General features: G+C 52.4%; 1 protein-coding gene across 5 annotated transcripts in view; it reads right to left on the reverse strand.

Annotated features, from left to right (window-relative positions):
* The window catches only part of ZCCHC14 (zinc finger CCHC-type containing 14), a 57,612-nt gene that overhangs the window by 26,982 nt on the left and 17,527 nt on the right, over nucleotides 1–13,103 (reverse strand). For all 5 annotated transcript variants that reach the window (XM_042920654.1, XM_042920653.1, XM_042920652.1 and 2 more), the window contains exon 2: nucleotides 7,374–7,497. In XM_042920654.1, the coding sequence (XP_042776588.1) occupies nucleotides 7,374–7,497 (124 nt within the window). The remainder of the gene's footprint in view (nucleotides 1–7,373; nucleotides 7,498–13,103) is intronic.

Consider the following 13,103-nt stretch of genomic DNA (forward strand, 5'->3'; position numbering starts at 1 on the left):
GTCCGGACGGCACACAGGCGCGCCCGCAGAGGACCCGTGGGGCCAGGGCAAGGGCACCCGAGTCTAGACCAGCCTGCTCGCTCACATTGAGCTGACAAAGCACAGGCAGATGTGCGTGCTCCTAAAATTCTGTTTGTTCTAACTTTCCTTCTTTTCTCACTCAAGACATACATGAGAAATCCTCTGTCAGTCCTGCAAGTCAGACCACAACGCGGCCTTCGATAAAACATCTACTTGCACTGAACTACCACTTTTGTAACTGGATCGATACCTAATTTCAAAAACCGATACACTGAAGTAACTGGAAAAGGAGGGAGGGAGCTCGTGTGGAAGAGAACAAGGGCACCGCCGGCCCCCCCAGGCACGGGCTCCAGCGTCCCGGGGCAGGACTGGGCATCTGGATGAGGGCGGGGCTGGCAAAAAGTCACAGACGGTCCAGGACCGAGCCAGACCCAAAGGCCTCGCAGCCGGCAGCCACAAAGCCAGGACCAGGAACACACTGTCTCGATGGCAGCCCTGGGGGCTCCTAGTTAAAGCTGCCACGCTCCAAGGGTCACCTTTGCCGCCAAGCATCTTCAGGTGATTTCGAGCATTGTCACATCATACTTATAAATCAGACAACTAGAGATAACGGCTTTAGTGTGTTCCAAGAATGAGTCGCTCTTTTGAAACTTTCCCTCTTTCGACCCTAAACTTTCCTGGAAAAAAGTGGGTAGAGTTGGAACTTTTCGGCCATAGATCTTTTACTTGATTTCAAGGTATCTTTGGTCAAACAGTTTAATTTCTTTCATTTTTTTTTTTTTAATGTTTACTTTCTAGAGAAAGAGAGCAAGTGGGGGAGGGGCAGAAGTGGGGAGGACAGAGGATCCAAAGCAGACTCTGCACTGAAAGCAGATAGTCCGATGCGGAGCTCGGGGCTCGAACTCGTGGACCGTGAGATCATGACCTGAGGCAAAGTCGGATGCTCCACTGACTGAGCTACCCCGGCCCCCCTAACAGTTTAATTTCTACATGTCCCACACGGGAAACCCCTTCACAACTTACCAAAACTATGCTACGAGCAACTACAGTCAGGAAAGCATCATTTATGACTGTGGGAAAAGATGAAAAATCACCCTCCCCCCCCCACCCCTCACAAACATCCCCTTTTGAGTCCCTATACAACGGACCCCACGGCTTCCCACTTAAAGAAAACAGAACCAGAATAACATTTAAGATGCATCCCGCTGAAATTTTTATCACTGGAATTTAGTTTTTCACTTGAAAACTGACAAACTGTATTCTTCAAAGCCTCAGCTGAATAACAATGTTCCTCAAATATCGACTTTCTCCCTTCCGTTTGGTTGTCTGTGTTAATGGGGATCATTTTTAGAAGCACTTCTCCGGCTGTTGTTAAAATCTTAGCATTCACTACTATGTTGATTAAACTGAGCCTCCTTTCTGACATCTTTTCTAGGACATATCATGTTATAGTTAAAAACTCCATAATTTGTTTTCCTTTTTTTTTATCATCTTAGCTACCCTGTATTAAATTTGTTAGGTCTCCAGAAACAGAAATAAAAACAAGAGTGATGCATGGCATGATCTAAAAAATGTAAAGCTGATAAAAGAGATTTCTCAAGTAGCAAAAATAGGAAATAAACATGCACATATTCCATTTCAATGGTTAGTGATATGGCACTTGATCTAAGGGCCCGAGGAATTTCACTTATTTGTATATTAAGGCAAACATTCTATTCAGCCTTAGTATGTACCAGGCACAGCACTAACCACGAGTGACATAAACATTACAAAGTTCAAAGCAGTAATGTCTGAGCTGGACTTCAAAGGGAGGAGCCCATCTGGGCAGAGGGACAGAATGACCAAGGTCCAGGAAGGACAGAGCATGGCGTCTGCACAAGTTTGCTCGTGGCTGGAGCCAGGAACTCGGAGGAGTGACGAGACCAGAGCAGGGACATGAGTAAACGTCACAGGGAGACACAGGCACAGACAAGGCAAGCCCACAAGCCCCAAGATAGGCCTCCCCCAGGCAGGTCAAGGTAAGCCCATGGGATCTGCTGCCACATGGGCTCAGTCTGAAACGTCTCTTTCCAGCTCAGAGACCTTGGGCAGATACTCAATCCCTGAACGAAAGGAACACCTAGTCCCACTTCACGGGACTGTGATATCAACTAGGTGCACACATTTTGAGGATGGCGCCTGGCGGTCAGTGCTGTGATAGACAGCAGCTGCCACCGTGCATGCCATGACATGCTTCCTAAATGGGAGGACTGTGGCCCAGCCACAGAGCAGGTCCCTGCTGGGGATGGACTAGGCGGGAGAACCCACAGGCGGCAGAGGGGATGGCGGCCACAGTGACAGGAAGAAGACTCCATGATGGTCCCCTGGGGCCACGCCAGGGCTGTGAGGCTGAGCCCCTCGTGCGGAACAGGGACGCCTGAAGGTCAGCACCAATCACGTCTGCGGGAAACTCATCGCAGGGGTGGCAACGGAAGTGACGGGTCCGTCTGGGCACATGGGTAGAGGCACCAGCAGGCCACCTTGGGGAAAATATTCACAGGGATCTGGGGTCCCGAGCAAGGGTCTCAGCTGAACTCTCAGATCTGAAAGTCATCAACAGATCAACAGAAGAGGCTCAGACAGAGCGGGAATGGGCGACAGAGGGGCCCGGGCTGCGCCGGCCTCTCAGGAGTGGACGAGGAGGAATTTGAAAGGAAACAAACACAGATAAGAGGAGGAGTGGGAAGCGTGTTACCGGGAGACCCGTGGAGCACGCACACCAACACTTTTGTGCGCACGATGGTCCACCACTTAAAAATGGAAAGAAACCAGGGGAGGACAGAGCTGGGGGGTCAGATACCAAGAGAATAGAAGAGCTGACCTGTCGTCACCTCTCGCGAGCGCAGCTTCAGAGAGGGGGTTGCTCAGAAGGTCGCAGAGAATCCCCTGCTCTTCCTGAAGCAGGGCTGGGGGCATGCGGTGGGCGTGCGTGCACGGGACACACACAGCCACAGCCCGCGGGACATGTCGGGGGGCTAAGTGGCGTCCTGGAAAATGTCTCACAGCTGGCTGGGGGACAGCCCCTCACTCGTAGCAAGTTCTGACGCCACCACGGCTGACTTCATGCCATCAACAGGACATCGAGAGACTAAACAACGCCCTACACTTTGAACAACTGATACAGGCCAGCACGAGTGGCTTCGGTACTGAGCACGCTGCAAACACCACTGAGCACACCGCAAGGTTCGCACGCCCCCCCCCGGTGAAGTGGGTCAATGGTAACTCAAGGTAAGGGCTGAAAAGGTAAAGATGCCCACTGTCATCCCTGTGGCTTCTCTCCATGGGGACTCAGACAGCTGAGCCCTGTTGTCTTAAGGAAGCCACTTGGGATGGATCAGCTTGACTCCTATGTCTCCGAGTCAGACTTTTTTTAGGGGATGAGAAACAGCCACTCGGATAACTCTGTTCTGTGGTTCAAGTGAGAATCATGGGCTGAGGAATGTAAGCAACCAGTTTTCCAAAAATAATTAACAACGCGAGAAAAGCACAGCGAAAGAGTCAAAAGAACAGCTACTTGGAAATGCACCAAACAATGCCATGTCTTAAAAAGAAATGCAGTGTCCTCGTGGGTGGGGAGATGGGCAGGTAAGGGAAGCAGCAGGTAAAATGAAATCGTAGAATCTGGATGGTAAGTACTTGCTGTAAAATTCTCAACTTTACTGGATGTTTCAAAGTCTTAACAAAATGTTGAAAAGAGTCAACAGAGAAATTAAAATGATCAAAACGCCTCAGCTCCAAAAGCACCTTTGAGTCCCCAGTGCAGCCCCAAAACAGTAACCTACTGCTGGGGTTTCAGAATTTGGGTTTTATTATCACGCTGCTTATTAGAATTCCTGCTCTAATTCTCTGCGGCGGGTTTTGTGTCGCCAAAAGGATGAGACTTTTGGAGTTCAAATTTTACGTCTGCTTCCGTCATAATGTTGCTACAGGACAGACACAAAATCCTCAGGGGCACCCAACACAAAGCATCTATTTAAGTAAAAAAAAATAACAATAATTAAAAAAATCCGTTTTAACTTATAATATGATAAATACCTATATGTATACACTACATAAACAAAAACTCTTTGGAATCCTTAAGTTTAAGAATGCAAAGGGGTCTTCAGACCAGGTTTTAGAACCTCTGGCAAATGGCCTACAGTGCAATTAAGTTTACTGTGATGTTCAGCTTCATACAAGGATAATTTTTTAAAATAATTATTCCAACAAGAGAACCAAGTTACAGGACTTCTTTCACCGAGAGTATCATTAAAAGTAATTCCAATCTCACCTTGTACTTTTAGAACTGTTTCCCTAAGTCTCGGTAACAAGGAACCACAACGTGTGGGTTTGGGGGAAACGCATGGCAGCCCCGAGCAATTCAAGGCCCCATCAGGAACACGTGGCCCACTACCCACTGCTGAAGCCACATGTGCAAAGTGCTGTCCTGTGCTCCCTACCCCGGTACTTGAAGGTCTTCACGATACGGGGCACGGGGAAAAAGGGCACGATCACTCTCAACACCAACTTTGCAGACCACCACCCTGAACACAATCTGGGGACCGCAGTCAGTTTCCAGCTGCCTCTGAACTTTCATACAAAACAGACGTGAAAGTCTGACCTCTTTTATCGCTAGGGACTTCCAAGGAAGTAGAGAAAAGTCAAAACACAAGTAGAATGCAGAAAAGACAGCGAGAAAACCCTACAGTAATAACACACTGACTGCGGGTTTTGCCAGGAGCGTCACAAGAAGTGTGACTGTGAAAACCAACCTCACTGTCCCCCAATTTCTGGGCGGAAGAAACATATTACATAGGACCCCCGAATGGAGAATGCAGTGGACAGCCAAGGAGGCCTGGCTCACATGCTTCACTCCACCGATGCTAACACCGGCTCATCCGTGGGCTCTCGGTGCACCACAGCACGCGGACAAGGGAAGGCCAGGGAGCACAGATCTTCCAATTAGATTTAAAAAACAGGAAGGAGGGGTCTTGATAATTATGCCTCAAGGAAAAAGCACAATGGGAAAGAAGAAGCCATCCCTCCATATTGGGACGGTGCAGGGCATGGGTCCATGCTGGACAGCAGAGGGACAAAGGAAACACCACCTCACCGGAAGGCACTTCTCCCAGGACGACACGTACAAGGAAAAAGGATGAGAGCAGTTCTGGAGGGAAAAGTCCTTACAACTGAGTGACAACTGTCCACCCCGGAGGCAAGGCCCTGCTGCGTCTTCAGAACAACAGCCTCATCGAGGAGCGGACCGTGCTCCCAGCGCTGCCATGAGGACGTGCTGTTTTAACACCTGAACCTATCTACACACATAAATATGGTAGAGCAGTTAGGACGTGGCTATTTCTGGCACATATGACCCAAGTTAGGGACGGGTGGCTCTTGTGATTTTGTCAGAATGGGGCTTTATTTTATTTTTTTGTTAAAAAAATTTTTTTAATGTTTATTTATTTTGCGAGAGAGAATGGATGAGCAGGGTAGGGTCAGAGAGAGAGGGAGACAGAGAATCCTAAGCAGGCTCCGTGCTGTCAGCGCAAAGCCTGATGCGGGACTTGAACTCAAGAACCGTTAAATCGTAACCTGAGATAAAGTCGCAGCGTCAACCAACTGAGCCACCCAGGCGCCCTTGAGGGTTTTATTTTTTTTTTTAATTTTTTTTTTCAATGTTTTTTATTTATTTTGGGGACAGAGAGAGACAGAGCATGAACGGGGGAGGGGCAGAGAGAGAGGGAGACACAGAATCGGAAACAGGCTCCAGGCTCCGAGCCATCAGCCCAGAGCCCGACGCGGGGCTCGAACTCACGGACCGCGAGATCGTGACCTGGCTGAAGTCGGACGCTTAACCGACTGCGCCACCCAGGCGCCCCTTGAGGGTTTTATTTTAAAAACAAAGTATTTATTGAGGTGCCTGGGTGGCCCAGTTGGTTGAATGTCCAACTCGTGATTTCGGCTCCAGTCACGATCTCCCAATTCGTGGGTTCAAGCCCCACATGGGGCTCTGTGCTGGTAGTGCAGAGCCTGCTTGGGATTCTCTGTCCCCCTCTCTCTGTCCCGCCCCCTTCTCAAAATAAATAAACATTAAAAAACAACAAAACAAAAAAACCCGATTTATTAAACATCCGTGAGGAACACTGTGCCTGAGATACAAACAAAAGGGGAAACAGGCGAGTGAGGGAAGCAGCGGGTGGCCTCAAGTGTCCTGGGCCTCTTCATCACAAGTCCCCGTCCTGCACATCACCTCACTCACCTCCTGTAAGTCCCCACACCGCCACTCAGCCTGCCAAATGTACGGTAAGCGCAACTCTGGGACTGTCCAGCTGGTGCAGGAACCAAGGACACTCGGCTTCGTCTGAGACGTGCCCTCTGTCGTCTCCAGAATGGCGCTGTCCAGTATAGCGGCCGCTCTCCACACTGAGCCATCGCAGTTGCAATGGAAATGAAATAAAGATAAACTTTCGGGGGGCGCCTGGCTCAGTTGGTTAAGCATCTGACTTTGGCTCAGGTCACGATCTCACGGTTCGTGGTTCCGAGCCCTGCGTCGGGCTCTGTGCTGACGGCTCGGAGCCTGGAGCCTGCTTTGGATTCTGGGTCTCCCACTCTCTCTGACCCTCCCCCACTCACGCTGTGTCTGTCTCTCTCTCTCTAGTGCTCAAAAATGAGTAAACATCAAAAATAATAATAATAGGGGCGCCTGGATGGCTCAGCCGGTTGAACATCTGACTTCGGCTCAGGTCATGATTTCACAGTCTGTGAGTTCGAGCCCCGCGTCGGGCTCTGTGCTGACAGCTCAGAGCCTGGAGCCTGTTTCAGATTCTGTGTCTCCCTCTCTCTCTGAACCTCCCCCATTCATGCTCTCTCTGTCTCAAAAATCAATAAAGGTTAAAAATAAAAATAATAATAATAATAATAATAATAAATGAATGACTTTCAGGTCCTCGGTTGCACGAGGCACATTTCAAGTGCTCAAAAGGCACATGTGGCTGGTGGCCACTGAGTGAGTGCGGATGGACACTGGTACATGATCTCTGTGGAAAGTTCTATAGGGTGGTGCCGCTCTACGATTTAGGACTTGTTTTGGTGTGGGGGCAGGGAGGAGGGTGCAGCAACTTTCATTTTTCCCCTTAATAAACATCAAGATTTGAGATTTTTACAGCCAAGATATATATGTTCGTATGTTGCTTAGAGAATTTAGAAAAACAACGCACCTTAACTAAGATGTTTGCGAAAGAGGAGACAGTATTTAACCAGACACCATCACACAGATCTGTTTTGCACACTCCAGTGTGCCTTCTTCCTTGGGCCCCTCGCAGACACAGACTCACCTTTGGAGTGTTTCCCCACAGTCCTCTTGGGCAGCGACTCCTCCGTGGAATGTGCTGATGTGTGTAGTGCGTTCTCCAAACTATTACTCACGCTGCTGACGGGAGCCTCGGTTCTTGGAGTTACCTGGGAGGACAAAGAAGTCATATTTTCTCCCATTTGGTTCATGTGGAATGACTGTTCACTGTTACCTGAAAGTCATTTATGTTCATTGTAGTTTCAAAAGTGTATACAAAACATATATATAAAAGCACACATACGTACACCTTCTAGAGGAGACGGATATAAAGCTTCTTGAAAACACCACTCCTACAGTAGTGGACTAACAAGCACTTCCCGCGAAAGAAGACGCTGCCCGTGTCCCACGCACCGCTGCGATGCAGCGGCAGCCTGGGCACCTGCAAGTACACGTGGGAGCTTGGGCCTGTGCCAGCGGTTCAGTCGCCTGCCCGGGAACCACGTCAGCCACGCTTCATGAATTACACACCTCTACCTGAGTAGAACCTTGTATTTTATTTCTTCAAGTCATACAGCTCCCTGTAAAATTAATTACACAGCAGGACTCAACTCTGTCCCGTAAAATCTTGAGTAAATGATAAAGTACTCTGAACAGAACAGTAAAGAAGGGAATACGACTGGATCTCTGTGGGGCACATATTCTAGCATCACATTACGATCCTACTTCTAGGAATTACTTGCACAAAGCACCTACTCCTGAGAAAAGTACGGGGGGCTGGGGGCGGGGGGCGGCACTCACAGCCACGGCGCCTGTAGGAGTGAAAACAGAAAGCCTCTGAAGCAGCTGTGGATAGAGACCCGACCAGACGGCAGGCGCACAGGCGGCCGTGGCACCGTGGGCACCGTGGCGGCAGCTCCGCAGGGAACTGAGCTCGGGCTTCCCCTCCCCACCAGCCCCTGCCCACGGGGAGGGGGCTCTGTGCGAATGTGCCGGAGGCAGAAGGGGACCCTGGGCACCTGGGGCGGGGGGGGGACAAGAACTTTCCCCCCGCCCCCACCCCGGAACGAGCGTCAGTACCTGAAAATTTACAGCCAAAACACATGGAGTACTTGCAGGGTTCGGAAGAGGAAGTGACTAGTACTTGACTTGTTCAGAGTCACAATTTAGGACGTGTCAAAATCTCAAAGGATAATAAAGTTGAGATTTTCAAGTTTATCGAGAGAGGTGTGAGTTTTAAAGGGTGAGAAACACTACGCTCCACACACAGGGCAGGGGGAGGTTTAAGGGAGAAGAGGAGCAGGACCCCTGGTCCCCATCCTCCCCTGGAGTCACCGGCCCCTCGTTTCATTAGTTGGCTTCACCAGCGGGAGGCCAGAGGGCGCCCACCGAAGGACACCGTGAGCCCACCGCAGGCAGAGAGCCACCAGGACAGCACGGAGATGCCACCACGCCCGCAGGACAGTGGACGCCACATGGCCGTGTGCCCGGCGGGCTGCCGAAGCCCCTGCAGGAGGCCTCCCCACGCACACGGGAGACGCCACGCAAGAAAAGCAACCCTGCACGGTCTAGTTCATTTGGAAGTTCACGGAACTCACGGAAATAAATCCTGACTACCCAGTACTCCTCCAAAGAGCCAAGCCTTTTGGTAACACTTACCAAGATGTTATCAAGACCGTTAAAATTTTAAATTGCTTTTATTTGTAATTTAACTAAATTGGATTATTTCCCTTAGATTTGGCAAAGTTTCATCCATTGGTCTGAATATTCTAGAAAGGAACTTCTTTCATACTGAATAAGATAACAGAACCAACAGTTACAAAAATTATTTGCGGAGCAAGATTTTTAGTTCCAAACAGCAAATATTACTTTGGGAAGCAACTCAGGAGGTTAACCTTTTAACTCTTACGATAAACCCAATGCACAACAGCTTGAGTGCGATCTGGCCTGATGCGAGCGCGCCTCCACGTCCCCTGGGCTACCCTGCTAAGTGAATCAAGTCCTCGTCCTGATGACAGGGAGGCTCAGCCGTCCGAACGACCAACCAGAGGCGCCAACCTTGCCGGCTGGTTGGTGACGAACCTCTCCCGCACAGGCGGACACACACACACCGAGACCCCGCACGCACACCACCACCCACCCTGAAGCATCCTCAACAGCCACAAAGAGAAAGGTGGCCTCCAGACTCAGCCTCCGTGGGGAAGGGGCAGGGACGGGACAACAGCACCACAGCCGGGACGCCTCTGCGAGCACAGCTTCGGGCACCTGGGCCCGGGGGTCTCAACCCCGGTGTGCGCTAACCTCTGGGCCTGGCAAGGACACGTGCGCCCACCCCCTGTCCCATCAGCATGTCCAGAGGGGGGCCGGGACCCTGGTCATGGCAGGCACCGCAGCCAGAGTCCGAAGCACGGTAGGCCGGTTGTCTGGTCAGCCCTTGCGAGGAGCAGGAGGAGGAGCAGAAGCAGGAGGAGGAAGAGGAGGAGGGGGAGGAGGAGCAGGAAGAAGCAGGAGGAGGACACCCAGGCAGAAGACAAAGCTCCTTCCGTGGGCGGGTGGCTGGGTGAGCTGATGGGGTGGGTCTGTGCACCACGGCCCCAGGGGGAGGGGGACGGGAGGGGGAGAGCCCAGGAGTTACCCCGGAACGCCAACCACCAACATAAGCAACCACGCCCGCCAACAATATAAACACAAGAAAGAAAACTGTAAAATCATAACCAGCGGAAAAGAAATCTTTGTTCGCCTCCCTGTGCTTTCAGAACGTTCTTCCTCGTTTTCCAAATGTTCACTTTTTCCAACCAGGCCTTTATCTTGAATTTGCTCTTTTGTTTACATTGAAAGCTCTCTTCGCCTGCATTTCCCAGAAATGCTGTGTTTGGGTTATTTTTGGTGAAGTTAATTTGCCCCATGTGACCTCCGCAGCTCAACTCAGATGCTCTCTGACTCACGCTCACAAGTGGAGCCCCAGTCATGAGCCTGATGGACACGAGAATAAAGACCTGATCGGTTCCAAATGTTGCCTCCTGCTGCGGCCACAGGAGCCACGAGAAGCACTCTCCAAGCACAAGCCTCAGCCCTTTCCACGAGGCCCCTCACTCGCTGAGCTCCTGGACGGGCTCCTCACGTCCCACCCAGACAGCCCCCCCCCCCCCCAACCTACAGGGGACCGTGGCATCACCTGCTCCTCCCCTCCGCTCAGCCCGCTGTGGCTACCGGGGAGGGGCCTAGGGTGCCCCCGCCCCCTCGCTGCTGTCACATCTACACCTCTCGGTGAGGACCTGTCACAGCTCAGCGAAGGAGGGACTTCCCGTGTGTCCCATTCACTGCCATGTCCTCTGCGTTTCACACAGCACCCGACGCAGCCCAGACACTTGACGAGGACCCCTGAAACAGGGCTGCCTCATCCAGTCTTAACAAAAGCAGGATGAACCGAGCCAAAAAAGCACCTCTAGTTCAAAGGGCAGGTCCGCATGCTAAGCTCTGTACCACACAGTCGCCCGGGTATTTTGCCAGGTCTAATCAAGGGCCGCCAGGGCTGTACGTGTGAATGAAACCGGACTCCGGGGCCTGTTAGCGGCCTGAGGCTAACGGTCCGCCCGGGGGCTCCTCCGGGCAAGATGTGGCCCCGGTAACGGGCCAAGGCCCCGGCTCTGGGTGCCAGCCTCCCACCGGCACCGCCGCCTAAACAGAGACGAGGCCCCTGTCCCCAAACTTCCACGTGCAAAATGCTTCTGGCGTCTGAAACTCAAGCTGTGACTCAGAAGGTCAGGTGGGGCCCGAGCCTCTGCCCTTCTCTCAGGCGATGCTGATGCCAGCAGAGTATTTCAGGATGGTCAGAACACCCAAAGGCCCGACAACCCCCCCAGGTGGGCTGTAAAGTGGAACCCCAGCACCGCACAGACTACATCACGTGAACCCCGCGTCCCCTTCCGAGAGGGAGGGACGGAGATGCCAGAGGGCGCGCAGGGGCTGGTGGCGCGGCTCCTGCCGGTGCACATGCTCCCTGCTCTCAAGGGTTTCCTCGGCGCCGGCCTCCGACGGACCGACCCTGCAGAACACAGGTGGCCTGAAACGTGGTGTTGAAAACTCACTTTAATATTCATGGACCGGAACCACAACTTTCAGAAGAGAGTTTTAACTTTTAAAAAATCGATTTCATTAAAGATCGTTCAAAGTCATCGGACGAGACAAAGCCGGGCAGAGGGCGGGAGGGAGCTTCTCGGAAAAACCCGGTAAAGCGGTCGTTAATATGTGGAGAAACTGAAGGCTCGGGGTCCTCGTTGTGCCGTAATGTAAACGAATCTTCGGTCACCAGGGTAAGACACTGAAGGGGCTGCAGCAGGCGACAGAGAGCCTCCTTTCTCCAGAAGGCGGTGGTCTTCGACGTTGAGACCACCTGGAGACCCTCCTGGGGAACTCCTACAAAAGACGACGGCCTTCCCTCACCATGAAGCTGGGAGTTCCCAACTTGGCCCTCAGCTGCACGAAGGACACTCAAAACCGTTTCTCCGCAAGGTCCTCCACGGCAGTGACACTCGCAGTAGCAACACACAGCGGTTCGGTGCTTGTACCGTGGGGCCGGAAAGTAGGTGACGATGACGCGTGTGTACAGAGCCATAAACGAGAGGCCGGTGAGCCAGGCTGTGCCGTGAAGGGGTGGTGAAGACGGGACTCCAGCTTAAAACGCAGGTGTGCGTGGAATGCCTGAGATGTGACACACGGCAAGAGGCCACGGAGAATAAAGGAACGGAAACGACTAGAATTATGAGCACCCTTTACACCGTTCTCACCCTGGGTGCAATCTGCTTGTACCCACCCCAATCTGCTCCACCCTTCTCTTGAACAGCACAAGCAACCGGTGCCCATCACGACTCTCCCCAAGGTGAGTGGACCAGTAGGGGGCGGTCCCAGTGCGGGTCACACCGGGGGGACAGCAGAGCCCGCTCGCGGAGGCCACGGCACTGGTTCCAGCAGCCCCTGCTGGCTGTGACGGCGGCCAAGATCCAACTCGTTCAGGTCCAGTCTCCCCAGGCGCCAAGTGGGGATTAACGGTGCCTACCTCACCGGGGTTTGGTGAGAATTTCAAGTAGCGGCTGGACAGTCAATATGCAACACAATGTCCGCTGCTACCGTCACTGAGGCGGCCGGTCCGGTTGGGAAGCGGGAAGCGGGAAGCCAGCGGCACAAGCGCCCTGGCAGAGACCAGCTCTGTCTTCCAGAGACACCTGTCCAGAGACACCTCGGAGGTCCTGGCGGAAAGAAAACCTCTTCCGTGAGGCTGATTCTCCTCAAGGGCAAATCGACTCCACCGTCTGTGCCCGCAGCGCCCGGGGACGGGCTCCAGACGGCCACCAGTCCCTGTGCCCCTGCGTTGGAATCGGGGGGCTCCCTTCTGCAAACACGCGTGCCACTTTTCAAAACCGGACTTCTCCATGACAAGTGACCACTTGCTCTACAACTAGCACGTGACAGCTGACACGCTTATGTGTCGCCTGAACCACAGCTCCGTGACATGCTCTTCAGGGCCAATGCTCCCACTGTTACGATGGGAGCAAACTCAGCCCCCAGTAGCAGTGGATGTAGCCACCATGCATCACGCCGGGACAGGACCTCCAGATCTACCAATCTCTCTGGGAGTTCCCTCTCCTAAGAACACAGTCGGTGACACAGTCATAGGTCTGTGTGCGAGGAAGTCTGTCTTAGCTTTAGAAGAGCAGAAAAGGGGTGCCTTGCACAGCGGGTGGTGTGACTCTTGACCTCAGGATTCTGACTTCAAGCC

This window comes from Panthera leo, chromosome E2, assembly GCF_018350215.1.
Source record: "Panthera leo isolate Ple1 chromosome E2, P.leo_Ple1_pat1.1, whole genome shotgun sequence".
NCBI lineage: Eukaryota > Metazoa > Chordata > Mammalia > Carnivora > Felidae > Panthera > Panthera leo.